A 20,318-nucleotide genomic window follows, 5' to 3' on the forward strand; every position below is an offset into this window, starting at 1 on the left:
GTGGGGCTCGAACCCGTGAACTTGTGACCTGAGCCGAAGTTGGACACTTAACCGATAGAGTGACCCAGGCGCCGTGATCGTTTTTTTTTTTTAATGTTTTTTTTTGTTGTTGTTGTTTTGGTTTTTTTTTTTACTCTTGAGAGAAAGAGAGACAGAAAGTGACAGGGGAGGAGCAGAGAGAGAGGGAGACACAGAATCTGAAGCAGGTTCCAGGCTCAGAGCTGTCAGCACAGAGCCCAACACGGGTCTCAAACTAACAAACCGTGCAAGATCATGACATGAGCCGAAGTCAGACGCTTAACTGAGCCACCCAGGCACCCCTGTTTTTTGGGGTTTTTTTGAGGTACCAAACTGTTTTACAAAGTGATTCCTCTATCTTTTCACATTCTCATCAGCAATGTTTGAGGATTTCAATTTCTCTGCATTCTTGCAAACATTTTATTGTCTGACCAGTTTTTTTTTTAAGTTTGTTTATTTAGAAAGAGAGAGAAAATCCCAAGCAGGCACCCTGTCAGAACCAAACCCAACCCAATGTGGGTCTTGAACTCAGGAACAGTGAGATAATGACCTGAGCCAAAATGAAGAATCAGATGCTTAACAGAGTGCAACACCCAGGTGCCCCAGAGCAATTCCCTTTTGACTAGTATAAGTCATAATGCTTTATACTTCAGTCATCTGCAAATCACAGGGTAATGCCACCTGTGTATATGTAGTCTTAATGGTTTTCATATGGTAGCTCAAAAAGATGAGAAAATGAAAATGTAAAACTATAAAGAAATGCTGGATTATGAAGGATTTATACAATGTATATTTATTGAAATATTTATCATATTAGTTTATCTGAAAATTAAGATAATGTCCTAAGAAAAACAACTAAGTCAGGAGTTTAAAAAGGTTCTCAACTGGTAAGGGTCCTGGTTAACTCACCTTTTGAGCATGCCATTTGCAATATTATACATATCATGATTACTCCAAGAATTATTCTTCCCCCTTTATACTGATTTGTCAACTGTCGTTATCCCCCAAAACATTGTTTTAATTTTCATTTAAAATTATTTACACTGAAATACTGATTAAGCTCACCTTTGCTCAACTTTTTCACACTACTTACAGATTGAAATATTAATCAGGAAGAAAAATTTGAAAGATAGTCTGTTGTCAAGATCACTGCTTTTCAGACTTTACAGTGCATGTGAATCACCTGGGATCTTGTTAATGTGCAAATTTTTATTCAGCATTTTTGGGATGGAGATTGTGCATTTCTTCTTTTTTTTTAAGAGGCTCTTTTTTTTTTTTAACGTTTATTTATTTTTGAGACAGAGAGACAGAGCATGAACGGGGGAGGGGCAGAGAAAGAGGGAGACACAGAATCTGAAGCAGGCTCCAGGCTCCGAGCCATCAGCCCAGAGCCTGACGCAGGGCTCGAACTCACGGACCGCGAGATCGTGACCTGAGTTAAGGACGCTTAACCGACTGAGCCACCCGGGCACCCCGTGCATTTCTTAACAAGCTCTCAGGTAATGCTGTAGCTGCTGGTCTTTTGGTTACACTGTGAGAAGCAAGGATAAACATACTGGGAGGAGAAGACGTAATTAACAATTAGTGGTATGTGCTAAGTAATTATCGTGCTAATTACCTTTACCTTTACAATCACTCTTTAAGGTAGATATTATTCCCATTTTATAGTTGATTTAGCCTCAAAGAGTTTAAAACCCAAGGTCACACAGCAAGTAAGTGGGAGGGTAAGAATTGCAGCCAAGGTCTGTCTGAATCCAGGGTTCATGTTCTTGTTACTGATCATCCTTTGACATTAGAAATCATTGGAAATGGTATATATGGAAAATGATGGAGAAGGGGGTAGTGGGAAGAGCCCAGATGGCTCAGTGGGTTAAGCATCCGACTTCAGCTCAGGTCATGATCTTGCGGTTTATGAGTTAGAGCCCCCTATCAGGCTCTGTGCTGACAACTCAGAGCCTGGAGCCTGCTTCAGACTCTGTCTCCCTCTCTCTCTGCCCCTCCCCTGCTTGCTATCTCTCTCTCTCTCTCTCTCTCTGTTAAAAATAAACATTAAAAGAAAAAATTTTTTAAAATGGTGGAAGAGTTACTATAGAGCAAAACAAATATATATAGCAAAAAATTCCACTCCCAAGGGAAATGAAAATATATGTCCACACAAAAATTTGTATACTAATGTCCATAGCAGCATTATTCACAATAATCAAAAAGTGGAAACAACCCAAATGTCTATCAAATGATGACTATAAAACCAACATATGGTATACCCACGGAATAAAATATTACTTGGGCATTTTAAAAAAGGAATGATGAGGGGCGCCTGGGTGGCACAGTCGGTTAAGCGTCCGACTTCAGCCAGGTCACGATCTCGCGGTCTGTGAGTTCAAGCCCCGCATCAGGCTCTGGGCTGATGGCTCAGAGCCTGGAGCCTGTTTCCGATTCTGCATCTCCCTCTCTCTCTGCCCCTCCCCCATTCATGCTCTGTCTCTCTCTGTCCCAAAAATAAATAAACGTTGAAAAAAAAAAATTTTTTTTTAAATAAAAAAAAAAAGGAATGATGTTCAGATGCATGCTATAAGACACATAAACCTTGAAAACATTACACTAAATGAAATAAGCCAATCACAAAAGGACACGTATTGAATGATTCCATTTATAGGAAATGTCCGGAATAGTACATCCACAGAGATGAAATTGAATTAGCGGTTTCCAAAGGGCTGAGTAAAGGAGGAAATGAGGAGTGACTGCAAATTCGTATGGAGTTTCTTTTGGAGGGAGTGTCCTGAAATTAGAAAGGTGATCAATGCACCACTGTGTCAATATACTGAAAAACAGTACTGATTGTACACATTGTAATATGTGAATTATATCTCAATAAAGCTGTTGTCTTAAAAAAGAAACCTGGGGCGACTGGGACGTTCAGTCAGTTGAGTATCCAACTCTTGACTTCAGATGAGGGCATGATCCCAGGGTCATGGGATCGGGCCCTGCATCAGGCTCCATGCTGCACATGGAACCTGCTTAAGATCCTCTCTCTCTCCCTCTGCCACTCTCCCTTGCTCATGTGCACATGCACTCTATCTCTAAAAAAAATAAAATAAAATTTAAAAAACTGCTCCCTTGTGATCATATATATTTTGAGCCCACCCATTCTGCCAAAAAAAAAAAAAGACCACAATATGCTCTTTCATTGTCTGATATCTCCTATCTCTACAAACTGCTTGTTCTGAGGTTATAAGACACCAAATTAGCAACTAATGTAGTTGAACCAGCACTTAAACTAAATGGAAAAGTCCAGGGATGCCTGGGTGGCTCAGTCAGTTGAGCATCCAACTCTTGATTTCAACTCAGGTCATGATCTCACGGTTCATGGGATCAAGCCCCAGATTCTCTCTCTCCCTCTCTCTGCCCCTCCCCTGCTCACATGTTCTGTATCGGAAAATAAATAAACTTTAAAATAAATACTTTTACATAAACAAACAAAAAAACCCCAGAAAAGTCCAAGGTTCCCAAGTTTCTAAAAATGCCCATTAATCAAAAAATAGCAAAGTACCTATAACTACATTCAATCTACATGGGGGAGGGCACAAGCAGAAGGGGACACAGTTTTCCTTGTATATATCCAAAGGAATTAAATATTTCTTGATGATGAAAAAATAATTAACAAGAAGTGTCGTCAATGCCAATGAATATAATGCTAGTTTGCTCCTAATACTTAGGTTTAAAAAATACAATACACAGACTTAGAAACTCTTGTTCTAGCACCTAGCTGGTAACAGTTAATTGTTTATATTACATGCTACATGTCTTAACCAAGGCAAAGATCTTATAATAAATTACCATATTATGTAAAAGGCTGAACTAATGTCTAATAATATTAAATATTAACCTATTTGTAAAACCACTATATTTTACCACAGATTTGGTGAAGTCAAAATCTCCGACAATTCCTTGTTCACGATTTAAAGCAAATACATTGTTCTGATGAAGTGATCCATGAATTATGTCAGCCTTGTGCAATGTATGCAGGCCCTGGGCAACACCTCTCATGACCTTTAAAGCTTCCTACAGATAAGCACACAAAAAAGAAGTCAGGAAGTAGGCAAATCATTTTAACACTGAATCTTTTCTTTAATTAAAAGACTTTTCCAGGAGAGTACCTCCAAATGATCCTTTAATAAGAATATAGCATAGAGAAGGAATTAAAGACCTGAAGCCCTGATTATGTAACATCATACACATATAACTTAAGACACTACAGCCCCTAAGATTGAGATTACAAATAATGAACATATAAAGCACCTAGAGAGACTAAATAGTGTTACCAGATAAGAAGAATCAGGGCATCCTGTATTTTTATTACTAATTCAAATTTACAATACAAATTAAAGCTGTTACTTAAGCACTTATAATATCAAATACACTATACTATGCAATTTACATACAGCACAGCTTAAAGGTTATAAGCATGGGCTTTGGTACCAAAAGACCTAATTTCAATTCTCATCTTTGCCTCTTGCTGAGGACCCTGTGCAAGTCACTGAATCTCTGTGACCCTCATTTTTCTCATCTGTATATAACAGCATCACAGGGTTGATGTGACAATGAAATAGCCTGATACCAGGCAAAATTTTACATAATATATAAAGCATGTAGTATTCCCTCTAACATTAGGTGTTATTTTCTCATTTATTAGAAATAGTGTTTTTTACTCACTTCTGAAGTTAAAGGCACACTGGCTTGAACAGCACTCAGGTTTGCCCGAGGATAGTACGGGACCATCAGATAAGCCATAGGATCAGACTAAAAGCAAAACAGAATGAAACTCAAAGTGAAAAATTCTTCAATGTATTTTCAGTATACAGTGATTATACAAAATAAATTTCTCTTTATGTTAAAAGGAATGAACTACCTTTTTAAAGCTTGGAGGTAGAACTGTAAATAAAATGTTTTCTGTAAGAGATTAGCATAAAAACTTTACCGGGGTACCTGGATGGCTCAGTTGGTTAAGTGTCCGACTTCAGCTCAGGTCATGATATCGCGGATTGTGAGTTCGAGCCCTGTGTCAGGCTCTGTGCTATCAGCGCAAAGCCTGCTTCAGATCCTCTGTCCCCCGCCTCTCTCTCTGTCCACCCCCATTATGCTCTCTCTTTCTCAAAAATAAAATAAACATTAAAAAAAAAAAAACTTTACCTTACACAAAAATAGGAATATCAGTGGTAGCAACCCAGAATCTTCTTTAGTTTCTCTCCAAGCTCTGTGATAGGCAGCTGTTCTCTGAATCACCCTGGCTTCTGTGTCCACATCTACAGAATAGCCCTGATACCAGAAAAAGAGGCAATGATAATCCCAACATTAAAAATCCTACTATAGTTATACATCATTCCAACTTAAACATAGTAATTATAAATTAAATTACATCTAATTTTATTTTTTAATTGTATAAGTTCCTTTTCTACCTGCTTTGAATATATAAATTTCCTTTATAATTTAGAAAGAACAATTCTACCTATACCTTAATAAATATTCTATAACACACTGCCACAATGGCCAAATTAATTATCCTATTATGATAAACAGTTTCCCAGATCAGTAAAGTAGCCAAAGAGAAGACTGTATTGGCAAAATAGCTGAGATTTCTAAGAGAAGCATAAGAAAATAAGAACTTTAAAAGGCTAGAATTGGACAGGAAGTAATAAGTTCACCCAAAAAAGAAAACCAAGTATATCCAATTAAAGACATGTGTTATTTAGGGAAATGAGGGAAACTCTGAATTCAAAATTAGGTCTGGCAGCCAAACTGGAAGCATAATCATCAGGCTAGTCAACTCATATAATTCAAAAAACAAGCAGTGGATTTTCACTTTCCTGAAAGTAATGCCACCACTCCCCCGTAATATGTCTGAATCTCCCATAAATCAAAACTTAAACTTACCTTTAAAAGAATTATCTGTCCATTTACCTCAGAACAAACCAAAGGGCGCTTGCCACTAAGTTCCTTCATGGGCTCAGCATCAAGAAGATCCCGTTCCAAACTCATAGTAAGAAGACCACCAGATTTCTAGGCACAAATTTTTGTTACAGTTGAAGAATCCAAACAATTCCACTACTTTTAAATCATCGACATAATTAACTACATGCTATGAGATGGTTTGAACATCATCAACCCTACTAGAGAAACCAATAAAATAAAAATACTGAAAGCTTCCTAGTTTTTTTAGTTCCTAGCTCTTGAACTCCTCTCACCCAAAGTATAATCAACATACATGTAATGGCTGCTACAGTTCCAGAACAAATTCTAAATATAACTGGGTTAATCAGACATGCATCCAAAAAACCGTGATGTTTACTTGGAAAACTTCATGTGTTTCCTAAAAAATATTAAAATGATGACAAATACAAAGAAGGTTGCATAATGAGAATGAGAACTCTAAAAATTATGACCCCTATGAAGTAATTCTAACACCTCTGCCTCTGAAGTGGAATCCTCAAAAGTGAAAATGGCTTTCAAATATTTTAATTCTATTAGATATTTCTGCCACTTTTTAAAAGGAATAAAATTTTTGCACTAAAACCTGACTACCAACATTTTAGATCAAGGTAAATCTTATCATGGTGTAGTTTTAGTAAAAAGGGTTGCAAAAGTGTTTTCTGGTTTTTATTTTTATGTGTTGTCAATATATTTAAGTAAACCACAAAATGTAATCAACCAACAGGGGTTTCCTAGGCATACATCACAGTCAAACAACTTAAAATCAATAAAAGAGTCCATCAGCTATGATTAAAATGTTTTATAATGTTCCATAATGAAGAGATCAGCACATTTTTAAAAACTAATTTCCAAGTCCTACACAGCACCACATACTCACCCACCATGCATCCTACATGAGAGAGTGTCTAAGCTAGAATTAAATAATTATGAGGAAAACGCCACATTATTTTAAAGTCTAGCCTGGAAAAATTTGATAGTAATTGCTGTAACAATTTAAGGAGACTTTAATTTTACATATTTATAGTTCATAAGTCTATGTGTACAACCCTTTCTGTACTACATTTAAGCTATTATCATGAGTTTAATGACAATCTTACAGAATAGATATTTCATCTAGTCCCTTATCCTTAGCAGACAATATAAAACACAGAGCTAATAGACTCTGCCCTAAGAGTCAGAGTTTACCAATCCTGCTCTATACTGCCCTTCTATCTAATACATTGATCTCCCAGGCTTTGAATCCTGCCTACCTAGAAAACTATACCCATGTCAACATCTCTACTTAACCAGTTCTCTAGAATTCTTTACTACCTGCTTTAACTTAAAAAATATATTCTGCTTAAATTCCTCATGAATGGCACTGTCCTGCTTTTATTCTAACTCCTTTAAGTTTATTTATTTTGAGAGAGAGAGAGAGAGTGAGGGAAAGAGAGAGCATGTGAGTGGAGGAGGGTCAGAGAGAAAGGGAAAGAGAGAATCCCAAGAAGTCTCCAGTTGTCAGCACAGCTGACAGGGGCTCGATCTCACAAACTGTGACATCATGATCTGGGCTGGAATCAGTCACACACTTAACCGATTCAGCCAACCAGGCACCCCTATTCTAACTCTTGAAACAATAGCTAAAACTGTTTTATCATTTAAGAAAATAAACACCTGTCATTCAAACAAGTGCCATGCAATGTACTGAATAGACATGAAGAAAAGAGAAAACAGAAACAAACATGCAAATTAATATAAACATTAAAATACAATATGCCAATACTAAAGACAATCTTGAGGAAAAGTTCTAACATTACCCAAAAACTATTCATCAGGAACATTTTCATAGTAAGGATAAATTTAACACTAACACACGATTGTACCATCACTTTTAACCCTCTCTGCAGAGTAGTAATTTTCAGGGGCAACAAAGCTTACCATGTACTTAAGTAATCCTATTTCAGGAAAAAGAAGAGGCAGCTCAGGAAACCATTTATGTACCAAGCTATTCAGCTTCTCCTAAATTTAAAAAATATTTTTATTAAGGATCTATATGTATGTGTATAGGTCATATATATTCAATTGTGACATGTTGGTCTTCAGGAAAAAAAAACATACCAGTAACTCCCTTATTATATCTCTAACAAGATACATAATCTATTGTATATAGATAGACTAATAAGATACGTAATCACTGACTTTGCCTTCTACCACAAGAAATATCATCTTGGATCTCAATTACCGAGTCATCTTGGATCTCAATTACCATCTTACTAATAGAAGAAAAACTTAATTACCAATTTTACTCTTGGTATACATAAATAGGCACAATATCTTGCCTAAAATCAAAGTATATAATCACTTCCAAGCTAAAATGAAAATGTGTGTTGATAACATCAATTTGCATCATAGAATCGTCATCATTTCTCAAAATATTAAGAACACACTTAACATTTTAAAATAATAGCTATTTCATTTAGGAGAGAAAAAATCATAAAAGCCTTGAAAGAAGAAACAAATATGCAGCCCTACAAAAGCTACTGTGAAGCAAATGTGAAAACTGAGGATCCTTAGAAAAGTCACTTGTCACATTTATTAAGTAAAACTTTTGGATACTTGTCAAGTCACCGGGAGACAGCTATTTATCCAAGGTTCATAGGGCAAATAATTAAATACACATAAGGAAAATAATTAAATACACAGTCAGATGAGATTACTATAAACTATAACACTTTAAATGTGTATTATTTTCATTGTATTTTTAATGTTCAAAGCAGGGTCTACCTTACTTGTTCCCCATAACATCCATGAAACATAAAATAGTCTTTCCATTTTAAAATGGAAAAGATCCTTCCATTTTAAAAAGAAAATACACTCACAAACTCTCCTAAATATTAGCATAAGAATAGAGACTTAAAGAGGTAATTTCCCCCAAAAAATCAGGTAGTTGCATTCTGTTATATTCTTCAACTAAATTATGCTGCCCCATTAGTGTTTTCATTGCAGCATTACGTTAAAACAGTGTTCATTTAGATTTTAATAAAGGAAAAAATCTTTAGCTTTGTATGAAACAGAAAACATGCAGTATGCAAAAGTATGTTTGTGTTATAATCTTGATTCTTGCAAAAACAGGCAGAAAGTAGACTAAAAGGAAGTTAAGTAAAAAGTTAACAGTGATTACTACTGTTATAACTGTATGGAAAAGTTACAGGTGATTTTTTTCCTCTTTATAATTTTCTGTGATTTCCACATTTGGTACAATGGTTATGAATTATTTTCTCATCAGAAGTTAATTTCTAAAGTCACATAAACATTACTATGCAAACATTACTATGCCAATATAATCTCCAGCCTTGTCATTATAGTCTACTTCATAAAATGGATATATGAATTCAATTTCTAGAGTAAAAACTAATTCAAAACTTCAAAGAATTAAACACTTACATATTCCTCCTGCTCACGATAAACTTCCTGAAAGACACTATTGCGCAAGTCAGTTATTTCTTGTTTTATTTTCTCAATTTCAGATCCATCATGGTCATCAGACTTTAACCAGAAAGAAAAAAGTGACCTTACAGGTTTATTAAAGTAGACTCAAAACAAGTCTTCCTAGTATACTAGAATATAACTTCTATAACAAATCGCTCTGATTTCTATGTATCCTTCTGTACCTAGCACATAACAGACCCTCATAACACCCGCTGAATTAATATTCATTTTATTCATTAATATTTATTCTAACACTGATTTTTCCCAAACCTACAAAAAGGATTAAAAACTAAAGACATAAATCAACACAGATTTTTCTGGTCTCTTAATTTGCTATACATTTTCTCCAAGAAGATGACCAACTGCCATCACAAAGTAAATGTCAAGAATAGGAACAAGAATACAATTACATTCCCTGGAATTGTTTTCTACATGAGATTTGGTTTAAAAAAAAAAAAAATGAGTAAATGTATGGTATGTCTATTAAAGGAAAGACAATGTAGGACTCACAAAGACTCCACAAAACTCCAATAATAAATTAGCCACCTTAAAAAGTACGTATGTTTTCAACATTGTATTTCTCCAAAAGTTAAAAAATTTCAACTAAAAAAGACCCCATTCCCCACAGCCCAAAATAAAATAAGAAGCTAGAAAAATCTTTAAACCATTAAATTAGTTTCACTTCAAGCCCAATTAAGTGCTCCAAAGAGGAAGAGAGACAGTTCAAGTTGGATTAAGATATAATGAGGATTCCTTTTGTCTGTAAATCAAATCCTCAAGGGAACCCAAGGAATTACAAATTTATTCAATTTCAAACCTAAAGCAGAAGGTTAGTCCAGATTAGAGTGTCTTAATTCTTCCAGTTCTATTATCATATGAAAACAACTTAGTATATTCACAAGAAATAGTTTGTCCAGCCATTAAAAAGAGAGCTAACAAAAAACATCATGATCTTAAAAATACTTTAGGACAAAATTCTACCTATAGAGGAGTACCTTGCTTTAATAGGTGTATATTATAACAGGTATTGTAACAGTCTAAACCAAAAGAATTTTTAAATTATTCTCAAGGATTTACAGTTACTAAAAACCAAGGCAGCAATATAAAATGTTTCTAAAGAACATTTAATGACATGGTAAAATGTTTACCCTATTAATGTAATAATTTTACTTACATACAAAGAAAAAACATGAAATATATAAAACAAAATGTAAATAATGGTTCTCCTATTTTAAAGAATGTATTTACACATTACTTTGACGAAGCAGAGTAAAATGAGGTACACACAGAATTCAGCAAGAACCAAGAGTTTCCTTACTTCTTCCAAATTATTCTTTTCAACCAATTTCCATCTCAGTCGAGCTTTTAAATTTTTCAGTGTCTTTTTAATGGACAGCAAGTGATCCACATTGGGGCTTTTATTTAAATATTCGATAATCTGCCTCTTAAACTAAGTAAGAAAAAAAGTTATTGTATTTTCAAAACATAGACAACAATATTTATTGAAGTCACTTACTGACCATTTATTATATTTCTATTAAAATTCAACTAGTATTGAACTGAGTTCAGAATGAAATAAGAAATTCTACAATTTTCAACAATACAATTCTACTAACTGATTTCTTAGTTACCACATTTCTTTTCAGAAGAATATCAGTCCCAGCAATCAAAGTAGCAAAGGGCAAAGAAATATTTCAAGCTGAGACCCACAATGAGACACATTTTGCTAGAGATGATGCAAACTGGGATTTCTAGTGAGGATGTAAACTGAAATTACCTTTCCCCAAAGTAGTTTGACAATATGTATCAAGTTTTTCTTTTTTTTTTTTTTTAATTTTTTTTTAACGTTTATTTATTTTTGAGACAGAGAAAGACAGAGCATGAACAGGGGAGGGGCAGAGAGAGAGGGAGGGAGACACAGAATCTGAAATGGGCTCCAGGCTCTGAGCTGTCAGCACAGAGCCCAACGTGGGGCTTGAACTCACGGATCATGAGATCATGACCTGAGCCCAAGTCAGACACTCGACCGACTGAGCCACCCAGGCGCCCCAGTATGTATCAAGTTTTAAGAGTGTTCATTCCTTTTGGGACACCTGGGTGGCTTAGTAGACTAAGTGTACACTCTTGATTTCAGCTGAGGTCATCATCTCCGATTTCCTGAGATACAGCCTCACATCAGGCTCCTTGACAGCACAGAGCCTGCTTGGGATTCTTTCTTTTTCCCTCTCTCCGTCCCTCCCTCTCCCTCTCTCTCTCTCTGTCTCATAATAAGCTCTAAAGACAAATGTTCACTCCTTTTGACTTAGTAATTAACAATTTTTGGGAATCTATCTTAAAAACACACAAAATTATGCAAAAGAGTATGTACAGTGTTATTCATGGTTAAAAAAAATTAGAAGTAACCTGAACATCTAACACAGATGAAAGGTTAAATCATGTTATACATCTATGCAAATGATGATGTTATAGTTGCTCAAAATGACAGTATAGAAGAATCATTAATCACATAGGCAATATTCATAATACACCATTAAATGAAGAAACATCTTCAAAACAACTTACAACACAGTGCAATCAATGCACGAGACATATATATATATATATATATATATATATATATATATATATATATCTCAGTGTGTGTGTGTATAAGTCACCATCCAAAAAGAAAATACTCTGAAACTGGCACTGATCATTAGGCAAGGGGATTATAATTGATATTTTTACTTCTCCTTATCTTTCTGTTTTTAGCAAATTTTCTACTGTAAACTTATATAGGCATAAAGATAACGTTTTTTTTTTGTTTTGTCTCCATTATACTTAATTTATTTTTTTATTCTTGATTATTTATTCTACACAGACATTTAGAATAGAGCAAGGACTCATCAAGTTTAGTTGAATATTACATACCACCTCCAATTTAGTCCCACAGATGAAACCACACTAAGTTTAAACATAAGTAACATTACCACAAGTAACATTATCCATGTTCTGGATACCCATCACCAGGGAAATGTTAAACCCCAATGATACAGATTTAAACCTCAAAAGTATCATTCTAACTATAAGGTTTTTTGGTTTTGGTTTTGTTTTTTGATTTACCAAATTGGGATCTTCACAGATCCTGACTCACAGATTTCTTTTTTGCTTTTAAAAATTTCAAGTTTTTATTTTAATTCTACTTAGTTAACACAGAGTTGTAATATTAGTTTCAGAAATAGAATTTAGTGATTTATCACTTACATAGAACACTCAGGGCTCATCACAGTAAGTGCTCTCCCAATACCCATCACCCATTTAGCGCATCACCCATCCACCTCCTCTCCAGCAATCCTCAATTTGCTCTCCATAGTTAAGAGTCTCTTACGGTTTGTCTCCCTCTCTTCTTTTTTCTTCCTTTCCCCTACGTTCATCTGTTTTGTTTCTTAAATTCCACATGAGTGAAATCGTATGGTATTTGTCTTTCTCTGACTTATTTCACTTAGCATAATACACTGTAGCTCCATCCACACATCCATGTCATTGCAAATGGCAAAATTTCATTATTTTTGATGACTAATATTCCATTGTGTGTCTATGCATATATACACCCCCCACATCTTTACCCAGCAATTGCACTACTAGGTATTTACACAAAGGACAGAAAAATAGGGATTCAAAGGGGCACATGTACCCTGATGTTTACAGTGGCATTATCAACAATAGGCAAATTATGGAAAGAACCCAAATGTCCAACAACTAACGAATTAATAAAGAAGATGTGGTAATGGTTAGGTTTTAAAGAATACAAGGAAATCAAAGATTTATAACAATCAAAAAATTCAACATTTTTTATCAACTAAATTGTTGTTTCCACTGTAGGATGAATTTAATTACAAATCAGCTAACAATGGCTACACTGTTTTCCTAGCAATAATAAATAATTACCTACACACTGGATATTAAACTATTTGAAAAAAAACTTAAGTCCTAAAAAATTCAAAGCATCAATATATAAGACCAAAAAAATAAAGCATAATCCAACCTCAATACTGTCCTTGTACTTGGACTGTACTGTAGCGATAAGCCTTTCCTCTAAACGGATCTTTTGTAGTACTTGACTATATGTATTTAAAATGATCTCCTTGTCTGCATCACCTTGCTCCTAAGTGAAATAAATCATACATATGGAATTAATGACAAAAGAGTATCCAAAATAATTTAAACCTACAATAACAATGAATAAACTTTAAAATATTGCCTTTAAGAAATTTCTATTTCAAAGTATTTCTTAAACATGTATCTTTTTCTAAGCAAAAGAGAGACTGATGTTAAAGATGTTCATATAGGAAATTTTGCTCCCATTACACTATTATTCCTATACCTTTCTAGAGTAGTATTAAAGGAAATCAGGGATACCACTCCATTAAATGTAGGAACTAAACAGAACTTCAACACTTTAAATTATTTTTAGAAATCATCTATTAAACACTTCTAAAATCAAGTCTGACAAAGAAGTAAGAACTTCCAGTTATAAAATAAATATGTCATGGAGATGAAAAGTACAGCACAGAAAACATAGTCAATAATACTGCAATAATGTTACAGAATAAACATACAGTGACTAAGCTTATCCTGGTGAGCACTGTGTGATGTACAGAATTGTCAAATTACTATGTTGTACACCTGAAACTAATATAATGCTATATATTAATCATACTTCAACAATAAAATAATAAAATAATAAAAGTAAAGTTTGACTAAACCTTCTAAATACAGACTATTTGAAAATAGGGAAATACAGTAACATAGATGTATTTTTTAACGCTAATCTGAATAAGGTTGCAAGAGGTAAAAAAGAAATAAGTAAAATGAACAACATAACCAATGAAACTTTTGTAAGCAGCCTGAAAAACTGGGAAGGAGTCCCAGTAAGCAATAATAACATAAGGAGTTATACTAATTTCTAACTTGGCACAGCAATAGAGAACATACACAGTACCTAAAGGAAGATACTAATCAGTCTTGTGTATATACTTCGAAAGCTCTCCCAGATTTTATTTCAATTTTTCACAAATTCTAAAGAATCGTTCTCTTTGAGTATGATAAATCCAAGAATCAAATGACACAGAAAGCTGATACACTCAGATTAAGAAGAATTTTCCTAGAATTTTTCCTAGAATTAATTTCCTAGGAGTTTTCCTAGAATTAAACATTAGGCTTTATTTTTAATGTGAAAAGTCCTATTAAATGAAAATATTACTCTGTGGTAGAATAAGAGTTTGCACTGTTCTTGGACTAGAACTTGGATTAGAACTTGACAGGGTTAAAAAAAAAAGAAAAGAACTTGACAGTGTTACTATTTTAAATAGGTCTATAAGAAGAAAACTAAGATCAGTCTTCATACTTTCTAAATAGCAAGAGAAACTATATTGCTTCAAAGGAAGCAATAATAAAGATGAACATTACTCACAATCAGAGAGAGCTCCAGCTCTTTGCAGACACTTGACTCAGTCTTCTCTAGGATTTCATCAATAACACCAATTGTGTCTTCAGAAGTTAGTGGTTCTTCCACAGAGAGATCGAAAGCCTCATTTGCAAAAAATTAAAACATGAAATATCTCATTTAATTATTTCAATTAGTATTGTGTCCTTATACCTAGAACAGAGCATTAGCCTATGCACTGGGCAATGTGGCAGAAATAAGGATACACAAGAAAGATAAACTACCCTCACAAAACTTACATATCAAAGAAGAAAAGGTAAGGGGCAACAGGGTGGCTCAGTCAGTTAAGCATCTAACTCTTGATTTTGGGTCAGGTCATGATCTCACAGTTCGTGAGACTGAGCCCCCACGCTGGGCTGTGCAGACTGCTTGGGATTCTCTCTCTCCCTGTGTCTCTGCCCCTCCCCTGCTCACATGCACATTCTCACTCTCAAAATAAATAGACATTAAAAAAAAAGTACACACATATTACACACTAAATACAGATTTTTTTTTAAACATAATCTGTGGTTAAGAGACAGAAGAGGACAATACAGAAGAAAAGTATGAAAAAAAAACAAACAAACAGAAATAAGACCAAGATTTGGGGGGAGGGGGGAAAGTAAAAGAAGCAGTCTGACTAAAAGCTGGTAGGAATCTTGGGGCACCTGGGTGGCTCAGTCAGTTAAGTGACCAACTCTCAATTTCAGCTCAGGTCATGATCTTACAGTCCATCTCATGAGATGGAGCCCATCAGGCTCCATGCTGAGGGTGGAGCCTGCTTAAGATTCTCGCTTCCTCTGCCCCTCCCCCAACTTCATGTACACACACGCATGCACACACATGCTTTCACACTATCTAAAACAAAAAACAAAAAACTGGTAGGAACCTTAAGTGCTCAGGTGAAAAGTTAAAAGCTGATAAACAGTAAGCAGACAATGTCAGGCCTTTCAAATAAAAAAGGCCTTTAATTATACCTGCTATTTGGTGGTGACCTGCTAAGTATTTAGCAATCTGGAGATTAAAAATTAAAGATTAAACCCAGATGACTTCCATCTCATTAGGAAAACAAAGGTATTTTCTATCAGGAAATAGACTTTACTAAAATAAAGTGTTAAACAGAATAAAATCAAGGGCCCAAATTATAGAATATAAAGGTCATAACTAGTCACTTTGATTTCAGAGATTCAAATATGTGATTATGGAGATATGGATTTGGGATATGGAAATGAAAGAAAAGGGTAAGTGAGAGTTAACCTAAGCAGAGACACAATTCTGATCAATAATATAAGAAGATAAAGAAATAACTTAGTTATACTAATATATCTATTAAGAAGTGCCAAAAATGAAGAGTTCTGGAAGTAGCTGGAGATTAAAGACTTTTTTTTCCAAAACAAAGCTAGAAATGCATGTTTGTAAATCATTCACATAGATAAATGCCACCACGGATATCCCTGCCGTTGCTGAGAAGGTTGTAAAGCAGACAGAAGAACAGAAAAAACAGAGAATCAGTATCAAAATGTGGCTGAAATTTAACTAGGTTTCTGAGTTCATTATACAAAACCATATGCCCCCATAGCTTTTAGAAAATTACATGGTGTTTTTACAGTAATAAATAAGAACTAAAAAGAATGATACACAAAACACCTTTTCTAATATCTAGTATCAACTAAGACTAGTGTTCTTCACTTATTTCAGATATCTTTAAGATATTTAAGATCTCTAGAACGGAAAAGATTTAAACACTGCCAAACAATTCACATATTTTAAGCATGACTAGTCAGTCAACTAATGTTAAAACACGTCTTGCTAAAAAGGAAACTAAACGAAGAGAAAGCTCTACTACCCTCTAAAACACATGTATATACAGTTACACTACAGCTATAGAATATACACTACAACTTGTAATAAATTCCAATAATACTGTCTTATACCCACAACAGCTTACTGAAGCTGTTTTCATATATACTCCTAGAGAATAGAAATATGTAGGTCCCTCACTCCTTCACCCCAGCCCTGTTCTCCTCAATCCCTTTCCTCCTTTTTCCCTCAGAAAAGTAGTAAATTATATTTGAAAAATTATTCCTAAAAAGCCCACATTCCCTGGTTTATGCTGCAACACCAACACCACCACTGGGCAGGAGCTCTTATTACCTTCACAGTGTTCTGGAACCATCCCACAAGACGTTGTAGAGAAACCTCTGTTTCACTTCTAACACTGGTGAACGCCTCTCTTTTACCACACTTCCAGTCATAAAATTTCTTAAGTATTTCTTCAGAGTTCACCCCTTCTTTGGCCTTTCCATATACTGCCTCTAAAGAGGTTGACAAATCCTACAGAAAGATATTTCTGTTTATTAAAGTTTAGTAACTTCATATTAGGATTCAAACACTATATTATAATCTATGAGACATAAAAGTAGTATGTTGAATCCCTATCCTTGAGAATCTTATAAATAAAACTTAGAAAAGTTAGGTATGAAAGCATAAAACTACGTAGAAGGTGATTTACTTGGACTATAATAGTGTAAGTTAGACAATTCTATTAAGGAAGACACTGAACATATACATGTACTTAAAAAGCATTTTTAAAAGAACTAGATGAGACCTTAGAGCCTAGTTGCTCTCTCTAGGAATCAAACTCTAAAAATGTTGCTGAGGGGCACCTGGGTGACTCAGTTAGTTGAGCATCCAACTCTTGATGTCGGCTCAGGTCATGATCTCAGGATCATGAGATTGAGTCCCACATTGGGCTCCATGCTCAGTGTGGAGCCTGCTTGGGATTTTCTCTCTCTCTCCCTCTGCCCCTTTCCCCACTCATGCTCTGTCTCTTTCTCTCTCTCTCAATTTTTTTAAAAAAATTTTTTTAAAAATTAGAAATGTCACTGAAGCAAGAGGAAAACTTAAAAGGTCCCAGAAATTTTTATCACAAAACTCTTAAGAAATCTTTGGAAAGACAGAAGACAGTTGGTGCTTAGCAAATAATGAATATAATCACTGCAAAGTGGGAAAAAGTCTGCACTGCAACAGAAAATAGCATGTAGGAAAAGAAAACCTTCTTCATATGCCCTTCTCTCTCACACCGGAAAGCAGAAGTACAAAGCAAGAAGCAATGGGTTTATACAAGTACAGTATAGGAACCTAGATGAGGCAAAAACTGATAACCAGTACAGAAAAGTTGCCCACTCCTAAACACTTTTCTTCTCTTTTCCCATGAATACCTGGTAGCATTTACACCCAAGGGTAGTAGCCCTGGAAAACAGTAGTTAGTGGCTGAGGCAGAGGGACTGGGAGGTCCACTGAACAGTAAGATCCTCTACAAGAAAAGCCAACAGGAAGTATCTGAACCCAGATTGTAACCCTAGAAGCTCTGACAAACTATCCCATCCTATTCCCTAAACCACCCGAAGTCTTTTATGTTATGGTCCAAACTTTCACCCCTTCCTAGGACCCCTCTACCACCCTATCCCATACCTACAAAACAGCACAAAACTAAGACAGCTTATAGTTTTCAAAGGGAATATAAGATCTTTGATGGGAGGTTCAGAGGAGGGTGAAATGTGTGAATAAAACAAGAATTCTGAAAGAAATATAACAAATTAAGTCATCTTATAAAAAGGAAAGTCATGAACTCAAAACAAGCATAATACTCTCAACAAAAAGAAATATTGAAAATACAAAGCGAAACCAATTATTTACAAACAAAAACCAACTGAAGTTATTAAGAATAAAAAAATAATCTTTGAAATAAATAACACAATGGGTTGGCTAAGCTGCAAAAAGGATACAGCTAGAGAACCAATTAATGACCTAGATGGTTAAGTCAAGGATTCCTCAGATACCTCCAAAAAGACACAGAAAAGGATTTAAAAAAAAAAAAAAAAAAAACAGAAAAAAATGGATTAACAATTAAAATATGTAGAGAACATTCTGTTAGATCTCCATTTAACAGAAGTCTCAGAATGAGAAAAAGTAAAAGGGGGGAAAGGAGGAATAGTTATCAAATATTTATCAAATATTTCCTAGAATTAAAGAAAGATATAAAACCTCAGACTAAACTGACTCAGATTAAATCTAAACTTAAATATGTTTAGTGCAATTTAAGGAACAAAGTCAAGGGCAAATGTTAAAGTTTCCAGTGAGGGAAAAGGTCACAGAACAAAAGGCAGACTGATACCAACAACAATGGAAATAAGAAAACAACGGATTACTGTTGTCAAAAGCTTGAAGGAAAAATGGGCTTTGGACTTAATATTTTATAGCCAACTAAACAAATGTTTAAAGTGCTTAAATGTAAGCAATTATTTTAGTGTTTAAATAAGATATCCTGAGACATTTAATACCTCACAAAAATCAACCACACAAACACATTTTGAAAGCACTCTTAGAGAAAATACTTTCATACACAGAGAAAAATCAAAAGATACCAACAATTTATAAAACAAGAATGAGGCGATAACTCTAAAGTTTTTTATCTGAGTTATCCTATACAATACCCATAACACTCTGTGCCTAAAATCCTAAACAACTGTGGTTGTTCGGTTACCCGATCTGGGAAAGGGAAATTCAGAGGAGGAAGACACACCACAGGCAAGTGAGAATGTTCTAAGATATAGGGGGAGAAGGTAGAAAAGGAGGGAAAAAAAAAGAATCCATGATAAAAATACAAAATAATTACAGAAATAAGTTCTATTAAAACAGTAATTACAAATACATAAATCAAGTTACCCATCAAAAGATAATTTTATACATTAGATTCTTTTAAAAAATGATCCATTAGTTGGGGCACCTACGTGGCTTAGTCAGTTAAGCCTCCGACTTTTGATTTCAGCTCAGGTCATGACACAGCTCATGAGTTTGAGCCCCACATCAGGCTCTGCACTAACAGTGTGCAGCCTGCTTGGGATTCTCTCTCTCTCCCTCTTTCTCTGCCCCTCCCCGGCTCAAACGCTCTCTCTGTCTCTCTCTCTCTCTCTCTCTCTCTCTCTCTCTCTCTCAAAATCAGTAAACTTCAAAAAAAAAAAAAATGAGCCATTAGCATGTTGTCTAAGAAAGACATTTAATTTAAAACAAAGGATGGGAAAAAGGAAAGATCTACAAAGCAATTATTAACCAAAAAAACAGGTGGAATAGGAATTTTTAAAGGAAACAATATTTTAACACCACAAGGGAAAAACAAAGTTATATAGTGGTTAAAAAGAAAACCAAGTTTAAGGGCATCTGGGTGGCTCAGTTGGCTAAGCATTTGAGTCTGGCTCAGGTCACAATCTCATGGTTCGTGGGTTTGAGCCCAGTGTCAGGCTCTGTGCTGACAGCTTGGAGCCTGGAGCCTGCTTCAGATTCTGTGTCTCCCTCTCTCTCTCTGCCTCTCTCTCTCTGT

At 34.9% G+C, this 20,318-nt stretch overlaps 1 protein-coding gene across 1 annotated transcript in view; it reads right to left on the reverse strand.

The window, feature by feature from the left end:
* The window catches only part of STK31 (serine/threonine kinase 31), a 75,017-nt gene that overhangs the window by 21,636 nt on the left and 33,063 nt on the right, over positions 1–20,318 (reverse strand). Inside the window, exons 12-21 of the mRNA XM_015081021.3 lie at positions 17,093–17,272; positions 14,927–15,043; positions 13,499–13,618; positions 10,793–10,924; positions 9,430–9,531; positions 7,924–8,004; positions 5,950–6,075; positions 5,209–5,334; positions 4,732–4,818; positions 3,931–4,080 (exon numbers count right to left, since the gene is read on the reverse strand). Coding sequence (XP_014936507.3) covers positions 3,931–4,080; positions 4,732–4,818; positions 5,209–5,334; positions 5,950–6,075; positions 7,924–8,004; positions 9,430–9,531; positions 10,793–10,924; positions 13,499–13,618; positions 14,927–15,043; positions 17,093–17,272 — 1,221 coding nt within the window. The remainder of the gene's footprint in view (positions 1–3,930; positions 4,081–4,731; positions 4,819–5,208; positions 5,335–5,949; positions 6,076–7,923; positions 8,005–9,429; positions 9,532–10,792; positions 10,925–13,498; positions 13,619–14,926; positions 15,044–17,092; positions 17,273–20,318) is intronic.

The sequence above is a fragment of the Acinonyx jubatus genome, chromosome A2 (genome assembly GCF_027475565.1).
Source record: "Acinonyx jubatus isolate Ajub_Pintada_27869175 chromosome A2, VMU_Ajub_asm_v1.0, whole genome shotgun sequence".
NCBI lineage: Eukaryota > Metazoa > Chordata > Mammalia > Carnivora > Felidae > Acinonyx > Acinonyx jubatus.